General features: G+C 35.6%; 1 protein-coding gene across 1 annotated transcript in view; it reads right to left on the reverse strand.

Moving 5' to 3' along the window:
* The window catches only part of MMP16 (matrix metallopeptidase 16), a 164,398-nt gene that overhangs the window by 26,584 nt on the left and 117,423 nt on the right, over window positions 1-20,391 (reverse strand). Inside the window, exons 5-6 of the mRNA XM_050971846.1 lie at window positions 19,958-20,119; window positions 16,770-16,987 (exon numbers count right to left, since the gene is read on the reverse strand). Of these exons, the coding sequence (XP_050827803.1) occupies window positions 16,770-16,987; window positions 19,958-20,119 (380 nt within the window). The remainder of the gene's footprint in view (window positions 1-16,769; window positions 16,988-19,957; window positions 20,120-20,391) is intronic.

Genomic DNA, 20,391 nt, shown 5'->3' on the forward strand with positions numbered 1-20,391 from the left:
CTGGGTCTAAACTATTGGTCTGAATAGTCTCTTTCACTCACTTGAGATATGTCAAAACTGCTTTTCATTGTTCATGCTGAAATCTATAGCTATGCTTAAAAAAATAAAAAGAAAAAAAAGAAAGAAAAAAAATTTAAAAAGCTAAAGCAACCCAGAAATTAGACTTCAAAGATCAGGGAAAATATGAAAATAATCCATTAATTTTTCAGAAAGAATCAAAGGGTTACAGCATTTCATATGCATTTTGACTCTCTTCACAGGAGAAACCTCTAGTTCTCCTCCCTTATTTGCAAACAGCTGTACAGATCTCCTTCATGGACACATATACAAGGAAATTGCAATGTGCTGTCTTGCTTATCTGAAATCTGTTTTATGCACCGCCAGAACAACAGGATGTAGCAAGAGGAACTGTGACCAAAGCTGGAGCAAAAACACCTCCTTTACCCTCAACATCAAATTCTAAAGTATGGTCGATTAGCCAAAACACTGGCAGTCCCTCTGAAACCTATCCTGAGTTTTTGTAGAGATTTCAATAAGCTGCAGTCAAGTGTTTCCACTTCTAGTTCTGCACAGTGATGGATCCAGGAGGCAGAGTTACTCCTCCTTCATTTTGTCTTTTAATTTCTTCCTTTCTCTCTAATTTTCCTTGTTTTACTATTACTCTAATGTGTATTCTGGTCATTTTTTCAGGGTGACAGTGCCCAAGCTCTGGCAGAGGGAGCAGCAGGGCTGACCTGTGCTGGAATACTGCAGGGAATACCTGAGCTCCTCAGCCAATCTCCTGCTTCTGTGATAATACATTTAAGAAAGGGGAAAAGCATTGCTCCCCTTCCAGAGGTCTTTTTTGTTTTCAAAACCATTTCATTATCAGTAGCAGATCTGAGAAAATTTTCATTTTATTCCCAATATATAAATACTGAACATTTGACAACAAGCTACACAAGAATTCTGGGGCTCCTCATGCTTTGAAGACCACCCATTCATTTTTAAACTAGATTCTGCAAATCACTCCTTTGTGCTATATTTTTCTTACTTGAAAGACAATATTCATTGCTTGGCTACTTAAAGCAGAGTTATTTTGTCTAACGTCATAAACATAATAATAAGATAAAACTATTAATTTTCTTAGAACTGTAGAATCATAGGAATATTAAGGTTAGAAAAGATCTCTAAGATGATCTAAGTCCAGCCTTTGACTGAATACCACCCTGCCTACCAAAACATGCCATCAATGTATTTGTGAAGCTTATTTTAGTTGTTGTATGTTGTATTTTTCCTAATTATCATGTGTATTACAAGGCAAATAATTTAAAAATACACATTTTTGTGAACTTACATTACCTCTTCCTAAACAATATATAACAAAATATTCAGCCAAGTACCACATGCAATTTTGCCATTTGCTGTGCAGAAATTATTTTGGACATCTACTTGGTTGACTATTAGTGTATCCAAACACTTTGTATGATTCCTTGAATATTGAATGAATGAGACATACAAAGAAAAGCATTTCCTAAAAATAGACCGTAGGCTTAAAAAAATGCTCAAAGGCCACTACTTATCATTTTTTTTTTTTGATAAACAGTCTTGGTATAATCCAGAGTGAACTGAGAAAGGGTCTCAATGATGGTAGTGAATGTAGCCTACTTGCAGAGGCATCCACAGTCATGGCTGTAGTTCTTGTTTGGAAAATACCTTGATTGAAATCCTGGCCCTTTCCTGTCACTGTTCATGTCAGTGCAGAAAATAACTGCAGTACTAACTTACTTTTATCTATGTTACAAAGGTCATATGATTGCTGTTGCCCAGACCAATTTCTAGTGCAGATGAAAACTCTTTATTAAAAAAATATATCCTCTACATTTCCAATTAACAAATTTATATTACTGCATATAGAAAAAAATTTAATTTAAAAATAAGCATATCTTAAAACCACTCTTAGTATTTGGTGTTTGGAAGTAAATAATTTAAGAATACTTTGATGTAAGTTTTTTTAATATTTAATTTTTTAATTCTGTATCCTCATTTTTTACAGCTGTTTTAATTAGTAAATTGTTCTTTGATTATAGCCTGTATTTTAATTCTTTCAGTCTTACTCAAATATTTTTAATAATTTCTTCCCTATGAAATTGCATGTAAACTTTTTATCAATTTTATGATGTATATCCATCTGTTCTCTCTATTTTTCCTGCGCAGATAGCACCAATGGCATTTTAGCATTTCTTTCCTTTCTATACATTAACCTTTCCAAAATATCCTGAAGTAATCAAAAGCTGTTAGAATTTATAAAACACTTTCAGCTCAAGGAAAATTTGTTCTGCAGAATCCATACAAAACATGCTATGGAGTTTTTGGTTAACACCAGTGGCTGGGTAACACTAGATCTCACGTTGTACATGAAACTCAGCAAATTTAGAGACTTCTAACACCATGGGTTGATTTGGGCCTTCTATGGGTGGTGACCATGTACTATATCTCTATCAGATATTTTCAAAGAGAACTTGGCTCCTCCTGGAAAATCTTCCACATGAGAAATTGTCCACTGCATCTCTTCAGATTAAAAGTATGACAGTAATAAGCCTTGTACTGTGATGATATTGCTTTTTATGATCTGTCCCACAACATATATATAAATGGTGACAACTCTGGTAATTAATGTTTTATCTTTACCAACTGAACATGCTATTTTTTTTTAAATTAAAAAAAAAAACCAAAAAAAAAAAAAAAAACCACAACCCAAACAATATCCATTTTGGATGGGTTTCTCTATTCCTAACTGAACTGAGCATTTTAATTCATTCTGATTTTGCCCAAATAATGAGACTGACTGAGACACTATAAAATGTTCCCATTGCCACATGGTTATGATCCAATATGAAGAAACAAATAGACAGATGTAAAAGAAGCAAAATAAAGACCTGTAACGACACCAAATATAGGCTTGCAGACAAGAATCTCTAGAATGTTCAAATTCCCCCTAATGCTCTGTAGGTATCAGCAAAAGCCTATGAAGTACTGCACAAAACCTTTCATCCACACAATGAACATTAAACCTTTACAGAGCAGTTAAGTGTTTATTTCCTCAGTAGTGATTGCACTTTCAGACTACAGAACCATCTGTAAATTTTCTTGAACCCAGTTCTGTTGCCCTTCCCCACAGGGAGTTAACATAAAAACAATGAGTTCCATGAATTCATGGAGCAGTGGTGTGTTCTGCACCGTGGAAAGATAAGAAAATTGGGTATTTTTTATTACTAAAAAAAATACCAATTTTTTTGGTTAGAATCTGTAAATATTCTCACAAAGATGAGTCAAATGTAAAAAAAAAAACCCACAATTTCATCTGTCTATGTCATATGATACAAACAAGGGATCTTTGATATATCATCTTTAAAATCAGTCAAGTATATAGAAGGGAATAAACAATGAAAAGGCGTGAAAATGTAGTTGCATTATGATAGGAGGTGAAGATATAAAGGATAGCGTTTTAGTAGCTATCCTTTTCTCATTATAAATAAAACTGGAAAACACCAATTTGGAATGTAGATTTGCTTCTCAGAGGCCTCCATTTAAATAGGATATGTCAACACATGATCAGGGCTCTTTGAAATACCCTGGGACATGTGATGAACATCATTTGAATGAGTCAGATCTCCTTTTGCATTGACCAACACCTACTTATTGATAGTTCTCTTCCAATAACACTTTCTTCTTTTGATGCCCTCTTTGGGCATCAAAACCAATTACCCATTATTTTCTATGACACTTTTATAGCTTAAATCTGACAAACATATGAGCCTCTAATCTATCCGAAAGACCAGTAGCACTAATTGCACAACTCTCTCCATCACCCAAACAATCTTTGATATTATATGTCATACTCTTCACTTTTCTTCTGTCCTTTTGCAACCTCTTTTACCATTTCATTTAAAAAAGATCAATAACTGTGGACAACCTTTTTCTCTTTAATGAAACAGTCAAAAAGATTTCAAAACATGTGAAATTTTCTAGGTATAGAGAGAATATGAGCATAAAAGCATTTTCAAGATTCTTTTCCCAGCTGCAAAGTATTTCCTATCACAAAACTATATTGCCTTACCAACAATAGCACAGAAACAGAAATTTCCTTCTTGGAGAAGACCAAGTGTACCACCTAGGATCCTATAGAAAATTTAAGGGTTTTTTTCCAGAGTTGTTCATAGTTTATTTTTGCTATCCATCCTGGTCCATGAAAAGAGAATAAAGAATAGTGGGGTTTGTGTGCATATATTTCTTCTAACTTCACATATAAACCTGGGAAAATGGTTCAAGACAGACTTCTCTTGCTCTGACCAACCCCTGCAATGAAATCAGAGTAATCTGGGGTTTTTTGCCTACTTGTCCACCCTTATTACTCCATCACTTACAAAATGTTGCTTCACTGTCTGCCAGAGGTGAGCAGATTATTTTAAAAACTATAACAAATATGTCTGAGTCATCAGGTTCTCTGTAATGACTCAAGCACTGTCTGATAAACAAAAAGGTCACATTAGAGCAAATCCAACTATCTTTCCTAACTTTTATCCACACAATATATGGGGTATTAAATGAGCAGGGAATGGATGCCTTGACAAACAAAAGTTACAGATAACACAAGAGAGGGTATGACCTTTTTCACCAAAAATTTCCAGAGGCAGACAGCAAAAACACTGACAAAATTCAAATGGAGAAATTATGAATAAGCCAAAACCATAAATACTTATTTCACGTTTCATTAATCCGGATAGATATTCCTGGCAAAGCATGAAGATTAGAAAATTCCACAAAGAATTTTCACCTGGGATTCCACAGGTGAAAAGCATGAAAATTAGAAAATTCCTGGCAAAGCATGAAGATTAGAAAATTCCACAAAGGATTCACCTGTTAAAAAATAATGTGCACCTACATGAATAAGATTGTGAGTTGTGATCTATGGCATATCTATGAGATCACTTAGCATAGTTTTCAGTTAAAGGAAGCTTCTAAGACTCTTTTCACATGGAAATAAAATAGAAGTCATTATCATTCACTCTTGTTGGCCAAAAGCTTTTGAAGATGAGGCAGTGACAAACTATGTCAACCAGGATTATCCAAAATCAACCAAGAAGTCTGTCATTGATACTGTAGGACCACAGAAATTAGTACTCAAACCATTTTTTTTCTAGGTGTAATGAAAGTTTTAATTTCCTTTAGGCAGTAACCTTTTTACTAGAAAGAATTGTTATTATTATTTATCACTATATCACCTGTATTTTCATATTTCTGTCACATCCATAATTCATATTCATATGCAGACATGTTTATTTCCATATGCAAATGAATGTTCCAGCCCATGGCAGGGAAGCTGGAATAGATGATCTTTGAAGGCTCCTTCTAACCCAAACCATTCTGATACTATGATTCTATAACTAATAACAGGAAAACATTTACAAGGAAGTAAGGGGGAAAAAATAAAAATTTAATGAATAAATGAAATGTGCAGTAAAAATACAACACATGAAATCAGCTGTGTCGCTAACCCTTATATTGACATTTATTATGTCTCTGGAGATCTAAAATAATCATGTCTCTCCCTTGAATCTTCACAATAATGAAACCAAGTTTCATGGTTTTGCACATGTATGCAATTCAATGTGATCCTATGTGCAGATGCAGTATGTGCTCATGCTACCACTTAACCTGTATCTCGACCTTCTCCGCACTGCACACTGCATGAAATCTCTGAGGAAACCACAAGAATTTGGAGTGCACTGATGAGTCATGCCAGAACCACAGGTGGAAGCAAGGGGGAGTAATTAAAATATTTCCTCCTGATTGCAGTAGTTTAGGACAGTTAAGTTTACATAAACAAGATACTGGATGAGGTTCTCAAGATGATATCTCACTCTTTAATACACTGTTTGAAGGGGAAATGGAAGAGGACCTATGCTACTCATTTCAGGGTCATACTACTTCTGTCTACATTTGCATGCCTATAACAAGTTGACACTGAAGGTGCCCCAGTGCAGAGCAGAGTGGGACAATTCCCTCCCTTGCCCGGCTAGTGATGCTGTTCCTGGTGCACCCCAGGACAGGGTTGTCCCTCCTGGCTGTCAGGGCACTGTTGACTCAGATTCAGCTTTCCATCAACCAGGATCCCCAAGACTCTTTCCATGGCAGTCTTTCCAATATCTGGTTCCCAAATCTGTCTGTACATCCTGGTTTGCCCTGTCCCAGGGGCAGAATCCAGCCCTTTCCCTTGCTGAACTTCATAGGGCTGGTGATTGCCCAACCCTGTAATTTTTGACATGTCTGCAGGGCTTCTCAGTCCTCAATGGAGTAATCAGCTCCTCCCAATACACTGTCATTGGCAAACTTAGCATCCCTTCAAGTTCTGTATCTGAGTTGTTTGTGAAAGTGTAGAAGAGAACTGGCCTTAAGATGTAGTCATGCAAACCTCACCAGTGACTGGCCACCAGCCTGACATAACCCCATTTACTAGAGTTTCTTTTTATTGGCCCCCACATTTCTGGACAGCTTCAGGCCCAAGGATTCTCACTAGCACTCAGTTTGTCAAGTTTTGGCATGCCATCCCACTATTTATCACTGTCAATTGCTTATCACTGGTTTTGTCCCTTTTGCCCTTCCAATCTAGTTTAAAGCTCTGTCAATGAGCCCTGGTAGCTCCTGTGCTAAGGTCCTTTCTCCCCTTTGAGAAATGTGCCCCATGTCCTGTAGGTGAGTGCATGAGGGTTATTTGGATTCAAGCCACTGAAAGATAAGAGGCTAGTTCATGCTTTTTTTTTTTTTTTTGTTCTCATTTTAATGCTTGTGTTCTTTGATATTGTGCTGACAACAAAAAAGAAATCCGGGTACCAAATCCAACTCCAAAAGATATGGGGCAAGGCTAAGTAAATGTTCTCCTTGGTGGACATGGTAAGATTAGAAAAATGCCTGTAGAAGATCCCACACTAATCAGTGGGTGAACAGTGATCATTTCTAGAGGCTGACACCAATGGCCAATAAGAAAAACAGGCCATTGAGACTGAAACACCCAAAACACCACAGCCAACAATAACATCTGTCATGATAAAACAAATATGAAAATTATAGATATTCAATTGTCTTTGCTCACTGCCTCTGCCACTCAGATACAGGGATTAGATGCTGTAGAAGGTGAAGGAATTTTTAACAGTGAATATGTAATGCCATAAACCACATTTGATTACCCATAAGCTGGGAATGTAAAATTTCAAGCAGGAAATGACTGTGGCTATTGTAAAAGGCTGGCCAGACATCACTGCAACACAAAATCAAAGGCTACCTCATGATAAGACAGGAGAAATGCTGGTGCAGTCTTACAGAGAATGGGAAAGGATTAAACTCTGCCATTATTAAGTATAACCTTTGACCTAATACAGCCTATTCTCCTTGGTAAAAATATTTTCATTAGACGATATATCAAATTATGAATTAAAAGGGCCTCTGTGTAATTTTGATTTATTGACTAGAAATGTAGCATAATCAAATTTGATTTTGTATAGAAAAACAGTTTTTTATTTCATACACTTAGTATTACAAGCTTATCTGTTGTTTCTTTTGTGATTTTCCCTAATATGTATTACTCATAATAGACAGTCCCTCATTATACCAGAGGTAATTAAAACCAAGTGAAATCATCAGTGTGTTATAGTCACTGAAGTTTTTTACCATTACTTTCAAGTGAGCCAAGTTTTGATCAATAGGCAAGGAAAGCAAAACATGAAAATATTCAAGCTATAGCTTATAAAAAAGAATGAAATGCAGCATTTAAGTAAATATATGTTATAAATTTTTGATATTTTTCAATAGATTATCAAGAGTGTGAATAGTGTTTCACTAAGTTGTTGAAAAAATAAACATATGTGTGTTTTACATTACTTAAGAAGTGTAGTAGTGCAGTATTTTGCAAAGGAAATGGCTAATTCAGAGGAACAAATGAGATTAGTTTGTCTGCATTTAAAACCCTGCCAAAATTTTACATTGTGGACCTTCAACCCCTTGAAAAGAACAAAAAAAAAAAGAATCAAAGAAATTATAAATATACAAATACTGGTAGAATAGAAAGCTTTGGATGTAAACAAAGATTAAGAAAGTATAAGCAGATAATACCACTACTTGAAAAAGCTTAAATTACAAGCCATTCAAATTGTTTTCCAAAACATTTACCTAAATTAGTTGAAAGGCCACAATTTTATACAACAAGAAATTTTAATTAAGCCTTGTGCTTGAAGTGTTTCTGCAATTACTCCCTTTGGTTCCATTAGGATGTAGCCTCAGTTAAAATGTATTGTTAATATTACAAGATAACACTTGCTGGTGGCACAAAATTGAAGATATGACTCCATGTAATTTTAGATTATTCCTTGCTGCAAGTTTATGCAATTATTTTTTATCAATAATGTTTTTTTCTATTCTCTTGCCAATGAAATATTTTTAATCAGTACACCCAACCACTAAATCTCTGAAAAAAGGCAACTTCTACAAAAAGAAATACTTTCTATACTAGAATTCAGTTAAAACTATTCATGTTTACTTTATTAAAATAACAAGTAAAAACATGATGGGGTCACAGGATTCTCTGACTTTAGGACACAAATATTGTAACTGTGAGCAGGAAAATCACCAGGATTACATCTTTCCACTTTATTTGACATCATTAGTTCTTTCTCCAGTGTGAATGTCCACTAAGGGCATTTATTTTCCCCACTGAGATTCTCTGTCTATTGTTGAGTTATGCACAAGAAATAAAGACTTTTCACGTGCATTTGCTTATCTGTATGTTTAATGTCCTTCTCTTATTTAATAGTTTTATGCAGAACCATAATTGTTCAGTATTCCTTACATTTGGTAGTATGTAAAACTTGTGATTGAAAACACAATTTTTAATGATCAAGTAGATTTTAGAACAAACTCTTGTCATATGGGCAGGAAAAAAGGAGCTGTTACTTTCAACAACTAATAAAAATAGCATTTCTAAATGCACAAGTAATACCATATAAGCACACTAGTGTTTGTTGGAGGATAATCTTTTTGGAGTGAGAAAAGGCAGCAATTCTATTTTTTATTCAACTTACAAGTACTTTCCTAAGAATACATAAAAGTTTGACCCCCTCTATCCTTTTGCAGAAAGCAATACCAGAGAGCTTTAGATTCCCCCAGTTCCACTCCATTTTAAAAAATGCTTCTAAAGAATGACTAATTCTTTGAATTGTAGCCAATGGTTTGCAAATATTTAGTATTACATTTCCAGTATTTATTAGATTAAAACTAAATCAGAAATCAGAATTTGTCATTTAACTGCCCACAATTTTTAAACACTGTCCCAAAGCCTGCAACCCCTTTGTATAATAATTTACACAATTCATTCCAGTATTCCTGTTAAACTCAGACTGTCCAACTCTGTGAGAACCCTTGAAGAGTCTGAAGTGCTCCTTCTTATCTGTGAGGACTCTCTGGGTTAGGGAGTGCACCTTGTGGTTGTTAGTGGCTTATCATGAGATGGTGAGAATTTCAAAGAGACAGGACCAAGTCAGCCTCTGAATAAAGGATTTCAGCTCAGAGACTGACCCTAGGAAGGAGGAAGATTTCCTCTGAAAGCTGACCCAGGGGAAGGAGGCAGCAGAGCATCTGTCTCAATCAGACAGAAAGGGTGGACATTCCTTCCCCTGCACTTCTCTTGTTGGTGTTTGTGAGCAGGTGTCACACACCCCAATCCCCTCTGCCTGGTCTGTTTTTCTGAGCTGGAGTGAAGAAGTCACAAAACAGTCTCCTGACCAAATCTCACTAGCTATTGCCTCTGACAGTCATATTCCAAAGGAGATGGAGCAAATCCTACTGGAAAAAGAGTGAGTGAAACAGTCACATTTCAGCACACTCCCAGAATCACAGAATGGCTGAGGTTGGAAAGGACCTCTAGGGGTTTTAGGGGAGTATGTAGAAATACTTGAGACTTCCTTTGGAGTTAAGTGGGAAAAATAAGTGACAGAAACATTTTGGCAGGCTATGACTTTTTAGTACTCATATTTCTGTTAATACAAAAAGTCGCAGAAGGGACAATTAGTTTTCCTCATGTTTAAATTGAAATTAAACAAATCACCTGTCTTGTTTTTCTTTCAGGGAAAATAAAATTCTGAATATTAGCTTTCAAGTTCAAGGCAATGCTTCAGCATAGCTGTTACAGGTACTTCATCTTCCTCAACTGTATTGCAATGTAAAGTTGTAGTATGGAGGTAGTCAAGCAACAGGCACAATTGTGTCATGCAAAAAGTTGTATGAGAAGAAATAATAATATATTTTGCATGTGAGGGTTTATTTGGGTCAAGATGGTGTGGGCAATTCCATATTAACAAGATGGTTATGCCCACCATTAGATGAAGCACTGGTGTGGTGCACTCTCATGGGGCCCACAGTCAAAGACAGCAGTGTCTAAGAGATAGCCACTCTTCTGAAAAATCTGAACCACATGGATTGTGCAACTGTTTGGCCTCAGAGGACAAACTGTATCTAATTAAAAGCAAAGCACATATGATGGACATGAGAGGAACTCAGTACCATCTGCTCTACTACTGATTAAATCCTTTTACACCACACTGTTTGCCAATGAAAACATAGCCTTTTGGAAAAAAACAGTATTCCCTCTCCTGACAAATCTAAAGCCCTGTGGAAGATACTGAGTCATACATCCTGGTAAGGTTATACTTCTTAATGGGCTACTACATGACTAATGGGAATTTTACTAGGCAGATAGTACAGACTATTAATCAGTTCAAGTTGCTTGTAAGTTTTAATACGATGTATATCAATTATGTTGATACCTTTGTAAATAAAGCCCTTAAAAATAGAGTCAGGATTTTTTTTAGAACTTTCTATACATAAAATTTACATTTACATATACAGATATGCGTGTAGGTGCTAGATAATAAGAATTCCTATGACTAGGCTGCCATTTTTCAAATTGTGTAATAAAGTTCAAGACAACTTCTTAAAAAGAGAGACGGCAGAAGGATTTTAAACAGAACTATTCTGGTACAATTATCACCCAGGTGAATACATTCTTGTCTAAATTGCTCTGCAGCTGGATGGAATATACTACCCACTTTCCACACTGTAAGGAACAGATTGTACTTCCCATTTTAAGCCTGTGAAATGTGTTAGCTAGAAACCTTTCCTAGCTTTGAAGCATATTGAAAGGCTGAGGTAACATTTGGAGAATATTTTTACATCTGTCAGTGAAAGTATTAAATTATCAAAAACAGACAAGCTATGACTTTTTAGCATCCCAGCATATCCCTGCTTGTATCCTCATGACATCCTACAATTTGGTTTTGTTTCATAAAACAACCATGCTGTACATTTCCAGTTAGCTTGGTATTGAAATCCTCACTGAGTTTTTGCTGCTTTTCTCTTCATTTTCAACATATAAACTGAATTACCTGAATTAAAGCAGCTCTCCTTCCCTGATTAGTTCAAAATTGGCAAACTCCATCAAACTGTTCTTCCTAACATGATACAAAAAAATAGGGTAAAAGGAGTCTGCTCTCTGCAGACATAGCTTGTTCTGAACTACTGTTCCAAGTCTTTTACAGCTAAGATGTTAAGTGGTTTTCCCTCTCAGATCACAAAGTGCCTACTTCCTCAGGATCCTCTGCTGAACTTTCCCAGGCAGCAGTTGACAGCTCAGACACCCACAGCATGACACGACAAAAACCAGCTACACAAACAGACCACAAGAGCTCTGAAAAAAGTCTGCTTTCAAATACAGTGAAATCAGGTCTTATACTATAGCTATTTCTTTGCCTCTGCTTCTATTAGTAGTATTTTCCCTCTGTCTCACAGATTTTTATTTAGATTAAATAGCCAATGCTAAAATGCTTTAAAAGTTTCTTGTGTGTTTACCACATATCAGGAAACAGATTTTATTTTTCCTTTTGTGTTTAATGGCATACTCTATATAAATACACAGACTAAGAGGGATATTAAATGGAATCTATACTGTTACGTATGAAAGCAATCACAGTCGAAACTAATGCCAAGGAGTAATTACAGCCTAATTGCCTTGGCTTGTTTGCCATGTCATAAATGTTTTTACAATGGTTCTTAGCAGATCAAGAGTCAGAAAACGAATTTCTTCAAGTTGTGGAGAAATTACTACAACCCGTTAAGGCCTTCCTCAAACTGGTTCCATATTCTACCATCTGCAGTGTTAAGAAGACATTTCTCTGAGCTGTAAATGCTATTTGTCTGCTGGACAAAATTCTTAATCTAATACTTAAATTACATGTCAACATACACCACAGAATATGAAAGTAGTTAAAAAATGCTGTTCTCCAAGGAGTTAACTTTTCCAACATGAATACTAAAACCATTAGAGATTACATTGGATGCATTCATTTGTTTCCTAGGGATTTAGCATTAAACAAAGGACCAGTGCAATGTCTGTGAAATGTTCTTCTGTGAAACAAAAACCTGTGTCACATAAAAAAAGGACAGTAACTTGTCCCTCTAATTTGATGTTTATGAAGGACAAATTCTACATATCCTTACTTTTTAAGATGCAACTTGCTCAAGAAAGCAGGATTTTTTAAAATCTGTGAGACTGAAAAGAACGTAAAGGAAAAGGATATTGACAGCAGTCACACTGTTTGATGAGGAAGAGCTACAGGTAATTTTCTTGCCATGGAACAAAGTGTGAATTGCACAGGACACAGGAAAAAAGTTGAAGTATATGCTGCAAACTTCTTCACTAATGGATTTTTTCTGCAGACCTTAGACAATGGGGTTTCTTTTCATGATGCACTAGCCCTGGAGGTACTCTCAGGAGATGTTAATAAGACAATATTGTTGGATACCACATATTGCTACACACAATGGCAGAGAGGATTTTCATTAAAGGCAGACACTGTCATACCACTTTGCATAACTTGCCCAGAAAAGGGAGGCCTTTCTTTTTCACCATTTACAGCCATTTTTCTGTGTCCCGGGGACTTCTAACTAAACAGAAGAAGAAAAGATTGGAAATGAGTGTGACAGCAAAACAGTAATTGTACTGAGTATAAATACAGAAGCTAAGAAGCTATGCAAAGATAAAAACTTGGCACACATGAATTTGGGCATAGAAATTCTTCTGCCCTGATAGTTCCTTATATCAGTTTAAGCATGAATCAAATAACAGCAGTATTTATCAGCTTGTGGCAACTGAAACCAATAGTTACGTTGTATTGATTTTAACAAACATTTTCATTGCACAGCCTACTGTGTCCCCAAACCTTACAGCTGGCAGAGACATTTTAAGGGCATCTAATTTAAAGAATTCTGGAAGAAATTCTCTTGGGACAATACATTTATATGTCAGTGATATTGATATGGTTTATATGGTGTAAAACAATTACTTTTTCTTTAAAATTCAGGAATTCCTACCAAAAAATCTGATCTGTAAAAATATAATTTTTTTGGTGATCGTTGGAGAATCTTTAGTAAGTAGATTGCTTAACTTTTGGGTTTAATATTTATGTTAGGACAAGAAGAGTTCCTCTGTTTTTCATCTCTATACCCTATAATTTTTATCAAGTGTTTCTAGGATTGTCACTTTGCCAAAGTGATGGCAAAACAATAAAAAGGTATGGATAACTGTAAATTGCATTTTCTCCTTAAATTTAGTGATATTCAGTTTTATTCTGGTTTTAAGACTATCAGGCATTCTCAAATGGATGTATCCAAAGACAAAGCTCATTAATTTGACTGAATATAGAAATTGTTTCTAATATTCTGAGGCTCTTCAGTATACCTAATAGCTCAACAGCCAAGAGAAAAAAATCTTGAAATTAATAATGTTTGTCATCTACTATGAAAATCAACAGTGCATCTCAATGTGTCAGATTTCATGCTTCAGTTTTATGCTTAAATTAGAATTTAATTATTCAAAAGTGCTCAAATTCTTCAACTCTGTGGCTAAGTTCCCAAGCAATTCCAAGGATTATTTAAACAAATTGAGCTCCTGAGTTTGAGACTTGCCCATGAGAAAAAACACCTGACTATTTTCAATTTGAAATCGGTATGTGGCATACATTCCGTTCAGGGGGCAGTAAAATCTGCCACTACACAAATAATTACAGACCTCTGGACAAAGAAAGGAAAGGTTTTAATTTGATTAGCCTCCAACTGTATTCATTTAGCTCATCTGGGAACGATCCAGAAATAATTCTTCCAATGAAGGTCATAATTCTTCTTTAATTGTTTCCACCTGGTACAGTACTGTCATCAATCCCCTGTTCTCCACCTTTCTGTACTTGGCTCCCAGCCCATCATTCACACCCTCCCTGTCTTCCCTTGCACTGTCATTAAGGAGCAAAGGAAAAGAGGTTTGGGTTGTTTTTGTTGTGACACATCACAGAACCTCCAGCTTGGTTTCCTCCTTTGCTGGATGATTTCCCTGTGTTCAGTCCCTATTTCTGTTTACACCTCCTAAGAACTCCTGCCCTTTTTCTGCTCTATTCAGACATGCTGAGCTTTTCCTTATAGCCTGTCCCACACCCCAGGATGCTACAAAGTTGACTTTTCTAACTCTTCTTCTTTTCTGACCCTTTAATAGTCCTCTCTATAAATCACCCCCTGCTACCCCCTTAAAAACTCTCAAACAGTTAATAAAATCCTTTAGCAGACAAAAACCTTCACTAGCAAATTAATTTATGAACAAAACACTTAAGGATCACTAAGTTAGGCATTCAAAGACACTCATCCTACAAAGTAAAAATCCCTGTACTTAGGCAAATTCTATTGCTTAGCATGCTAACCCAAGGCACGCCTCGTTGTGTTCCCAGGCATCCTGAGGAGAAAAGGGAAACTGAAGGACCCTAAAGAAATTAACCTCAACAAAGGTGACCTCTTACTTCCCTTCCTAGCACATTGCTTTTATGATTGCAGTGACTTCATGGGGGGAGTCAGACTGTATACATGAAATCCGGAAGCGTTCTGTCACTGGTCATTTTTCTCTGAGAGACTTTTATCATATTTCCTCATTGGAATGATCATGAAAGGAATTTTAATTTTGGAACATAAATGCAGTCAGCATACTAGCAAACATATACACTTTATAGTAAATATGTTGTGTTAGGCAGTAAGCAGTAAACATTTTTGAAGAAAACTTAATTTGTTTTCAATCAGACCAGACCAGATAAGAGTGATTATAATGGTGGTGAATATATTTATCCAGGAACACAGGCTTGCCTAGACAGGAAATTTTGTATTAGTGGTACAGAATTTCTCAGTTTATTGATTTATGTCTAAAAAAAATGAGAATATGTTCTATTGCTCTTGAGGTGGATGACATGAGATTGAAGTAGGTATTTTAATATCCTGTTTAATGTCAAGTTAGAAAATTAGGTTCTTCCTCAACCTTTGAGTTTTAGTCATAAAAGACTGATGGTTCAGGACCTCCCAGTGTTTTACCATATACCATCTATTCAAATGGAATGGGCTGACAGCCCTAGGCTGCAAAAATCTTTAGCTGTTTATGGGAAAAATATTTCCTGTCCATTGGATTGTGAAGTTAGCTCAATAATTTTGAATTAATTAATGTAAAGCTATTTGTAGATGTTTTTTAGATATGCTAAAGAAAGTGAGAGCCTGGGTAGCATTGTTAAAAAGATTTATCTGGTAAAATAGATTATATACAAAGAAAACTCATAAGGGAGAAAAGAGTCCTATCAAAAAGGACAACAAAATTGAACAGGGAGCTTCATGTTTGGGAGAAATACATTGCCTTTCCCTTGCACCTAACACTATTGCTGAAGAGAAAATACTTATCTAGTCACATGAAAGGCCCTTCTTCTCTACCTATAATACTGAAGATAAAAAGGCTCGTATCACACATTTACAAAACAGAGATCTCACACTTCCTATTGCTTCAGCAAATGTGACATGCTATTACTTCAATAAAGCAGATTATCTTGTTACTTGTTTCTGAATCTTTTGCAAAACATTACCTGACAGGAAATTTGTTTAAGAGACTGAGCAATAATGATTCTGTAATTTTTCTTCAGCATTCAATGCTTTCTGGAAACCATACTGCAGATCATCCTCCTAAAGACACCTTTGATGTCCATGAGTCTCAGCAAAGTGCTTCTATTAAAAGACTGCTTTTCAGTTCTGTTTGTTTATTTCAATTTGTTGTATATATACCACATTATCAGCTCAGAGCAAGAAGATGAATGGACATAAAGACAAATTTGCAGTAAGAATTTTGTGGCAAAGACCTTTAGTATAGTATTGTGGTTTCAATGCAACCACAACACAATGACAAACATCCTTTGTAAATGACAGATCTAATTGTAAAGTTAAAATTATAGTTCCATGAAAGAAACTCAAGTACTGAAGACACAGTATCTACACAGTATGTTGGCACGTGGCTGTATGCCCAACAAAACCATTCCTATTATTCATGAATTGATTTACACCTTTTATCTTTCCATAACATGCAGTATTTATTTACCCTTACATTTTGAGGCATTACAGTTTCTGCTGACATGGGTATTTTCTTGAAATAGAACATTACAGCATCCCCTGCTAGATGTTTAAGTCATGTGTATGTTTATTTTTAAATTTTTTTCTTGAACTTTCTAACTGTGAGCAGGCTGGGAATGTAGAGTCATGACGAATGAGAGTTTGCTTTATAAAAAAAAAAAAAGAGAAATGTAGACATTTGATGTAACACTGAAAAATTCACAGCCTCCTACCTTAAAAACAAACATTTCCCGGCGAAGAATAGCCAGAGTGTTGAAGTTCCCATCACAGATGTTAGGCTTGGCTCCGGGATAGGAAGGTTTGTCACCAGTGGGTGGCCGGGGGGGTTTAGGTTGCCTGTCATTCTTCCGTGGGTCTGCTGGAGGGACTGAACGATGTGGGGGCACTGTTGGCAGAGGTCTTGTTGGTGGTGGTATCCTGTCAGGTGGACCTTTAAAAATACAGCAGCTGGATGTAATACACAAACCCACTAAAGGAAACATACACAATAAAACCAGCTGTAAGCTGTACAAACCTGACAGTGAAAGGGGAATGAAAAAGTGACCTAACATACCTTTCTGCTGTTATTAAATCATTGAATCACAGAATCACAGAATATGCTGAGTTGGAAGGGACCCATTAGAATCACTGAGTCCAGCTCTTGGCCCTGCCCAGGACACCCCAAGAGTCACACTGTGTGCCTGAGATCATTGTCAAAATGCCTCTTGAACTCTGCCAGGCTGGTGCTATGACCATTTTCCTGGGGAGCCTGTTCCAGTTACAAACCAGGCAGTGGTTATAAAGGGTATAAAGAATGACTACCAAAATCAAGGAAAATAATGAGTTATTATTATCTAAAATCTTCCCTTTTGAAACAACATTCCAATAAAACCTTCCAAGGATGATTAGGCCACCATCGCTTCAGATGATAAATAGTTCAAAGCAAATTATTTACCAACTGAGTAAGAGCTCTTGTAACAGAATCATTTCCTCTCGCACAAAAAAATGAAGAAGGATCTTGCTCCTTATAAGATCATCATCAGTCAATAGATTTTTCAATATATATTTTTAATCTATAGTCGTCAATTCAGACAGGCACATATGTAGCATACCTGTTACTTACGACTGACCACATTTTTAGATCAAGTAATATCATATTCATTAAAGAAAGGACTGCTTTTTCCAGTGTCCCTTGGTATGGACAGCAGCTCTTAAAACTGGACCTCAAATTCTAGGCATGTATACAACACACATACCCCATCAACCCCCTGCCATGATTTACATATTTTCTTCAAGTGAAAAACTAAAACTCTGTAGAGCAGTCTTAAAACATTTTTCCTCTTTTCAAGTGTATTATTTGTCAAAATACACTGAGTTTTATGAAATTTCTATCCCACTCATAGTTTTTCTACCTTCAAGTCATCAGGCCATCCCAGAGAGATACTGATCACAACTCTAATGGCATACTGAATGACATTAAATAAGTGTACTGAAAGTGCCTGCCCCTCTCTACACATATCAGCAACATTTATTTTTCATGGGCAAAAAGATAAGAAGTTTCACTTATAGCTTCATGTCTGGAAACAAGATGAATGTTTTAATTTTTGCCCACTCTATTTAGGCCTCTCTCCAAATAATTTAAATAGATAATACACTTTGACTTTAAAAAAAAGAAATACTGTTTGCATGACCACGTTCAGAAACACTTTTGAATAGTAAGACAACTCTAAAACTGCACAAATGACATTTGCATTTCTAAGAATTTTATGAAAAACCACATACTTTATAATAAAAAAAAGATGGATTATATACGGAAATCTTAAACTTGCCAAATGGTTGTCCTGCAATTTAATAAGGAATTTATTTCATTCACAATTTTAAGACTTGTGACATTTATAATTTATAGTTAATAACAGTATTTCAAGGAATATTGCAGACCGAAGTAATTATTTTAATAGGTGTGACATTTTTATTGAAGCATATGATTCTAGATCACATCTTGATTTTTAAGGGAGCAAAGGAATCAGTTTGCAGTAGCTTGTGTTGGAAAGTTTTTAACCCCAAATCAAAGTTTTTTTATGCCATTTGGTGGTGATGTCAGATATTACTTCCCAGGGGTAACACATTTCTCCTAATGTATCGCCCACAGCTGTTCGAGCTTAGCAGCTAGTTTTCTGCAAAATATTCTTGTCTAGCCTTTAAGTCTAGACTACCAACTTATGAGGTCATGAGAAACAACCTTCCTTCCAGCTAATCACACAGGAAAAAAACCCAACCAACCAAACAAAACTTCATCAGCCAATCATTCTGAAATTGCTATTTATGATTTACAAAAATATGTATCTGTGCTTTTGAATATGATATTTTAAAATTCTTGTTACTATTACACCACGGAGTCTGCAGATTTCTAGTTAGCAGTACAGTAATTCCACATAATCATAGCTGTCCTTTCTGGTAGGAAAGATAAAGAAGGAATGGCCCTCACAATATTCAACATAAAGACGACAAACTTTAAGCAAGAAAAACTGAAAGTACAGAATTTATTCCAGTGAAGATTCAATTAAGGAATATTAAGCAAGGCAATATCAAATTATATGCACTGGATAGAGAGCCTTAACATGGAGATACGACAGAATTTTCAATTCTAAAAATCAAATAAATCTTAAAGAAAAAGAAATTAAAACTATTTAACATATACTAACAGAATCAAAGTCATTAAAACCAAAACTAAAGCAATGTCTTTGGCAGTTTAAGGGATAGTAATATGGGAGTTAGTATTACATTTCACCCATAATCACAATTATGTTATTGTTTTGAATTTAAAAAAAAATCAATTGCCTTAATGCAGAATTTATTTGCATCACATGCATTTTATATCAGGCCATAAAAAACCAAAACAAACATATTTTAAAGAAGTAGTCCCTTCTTTACCCTCTCTAGGTACTACAGCACTATTTTGAGATCAATTTGTTATATATATATCTCATAAGAAAGGGTATTTACAGGACCTCAGATTTTAAGGGAAATTTTCTGTATTATTACTGTTAAACTGAGAAGCAATCAATTCATCCACTTACATGAGCTTGGACACCTGTGTAAATAATCTCATTATACTTAAAGACCTGCATTTCTTAATATTTTCATAGTTTGGAATAATTTTGCATTAATTTTCTTTATGTATTTTTAAGACATTTAAAATTACTATTCCAGATGAGTGCAGATTTGAATATAAGTTTTGAACAGTGAGAAACAGAGTTAGAGGGTTCTCAAAATCTTTGGATGTTTTACTCATACGGAGACTCTGGCAAAACAACTGGTGAAGTGCATACTAATGAACCCTTTGGAGAGGTGATATGGCCAGGAGGACCTCAAGTTATTCTAAACCAAAAAACTGGTGCTGTCTGACGAGAACACAACATACCGTATATCTTCTGGATGCCCTGTAAATCGTCATTAGGTAGTTTGAAGTTGTCAGTTTCCATATATTGGTAAAATGGAGCCATGATTGCAGTGGGATCATTAGAGTGCTCCAAGCCCAGAGCATGTCCGAGTTCATGCACTGCAACCAAAAAGAGATCGTTTCCTGTGAAGAGAAGGAAAGAAAAGGACCTTTGAATCCACAAAGCTAGTAAAAAAATAACACACATGGAGGACTCTTGCAAGATGTTTTCACTGCATTTGAGTCTCACAGGGTAATGAGTAGTAATTAATAGATCATCAAGGATATCAAGGATAATGTGGCAGGAAAGGCAGATTTTTTTTTTCTAACAAGGAAACCATTATGCTATAATATATGGTACTCTTACAGTCATCATAAACATAAACCTTTCTTTAATTGATACATATGGTAAATGT

This window comes from Serinus canaria, chromosome 2 (genome assembly GCF_022539315.1).
Source record: "Serinus canaria isolate serCan28SL12 chromosome 2, serCan2020, whole genome shotgun sequence".
Classification (NCBI taxonomy): domain Eukaryota; kingdom Metazoa; phylum Chordata; class Aves; order Passeriformes; family Fringillidae; genus Serinus; species Serinus canaria.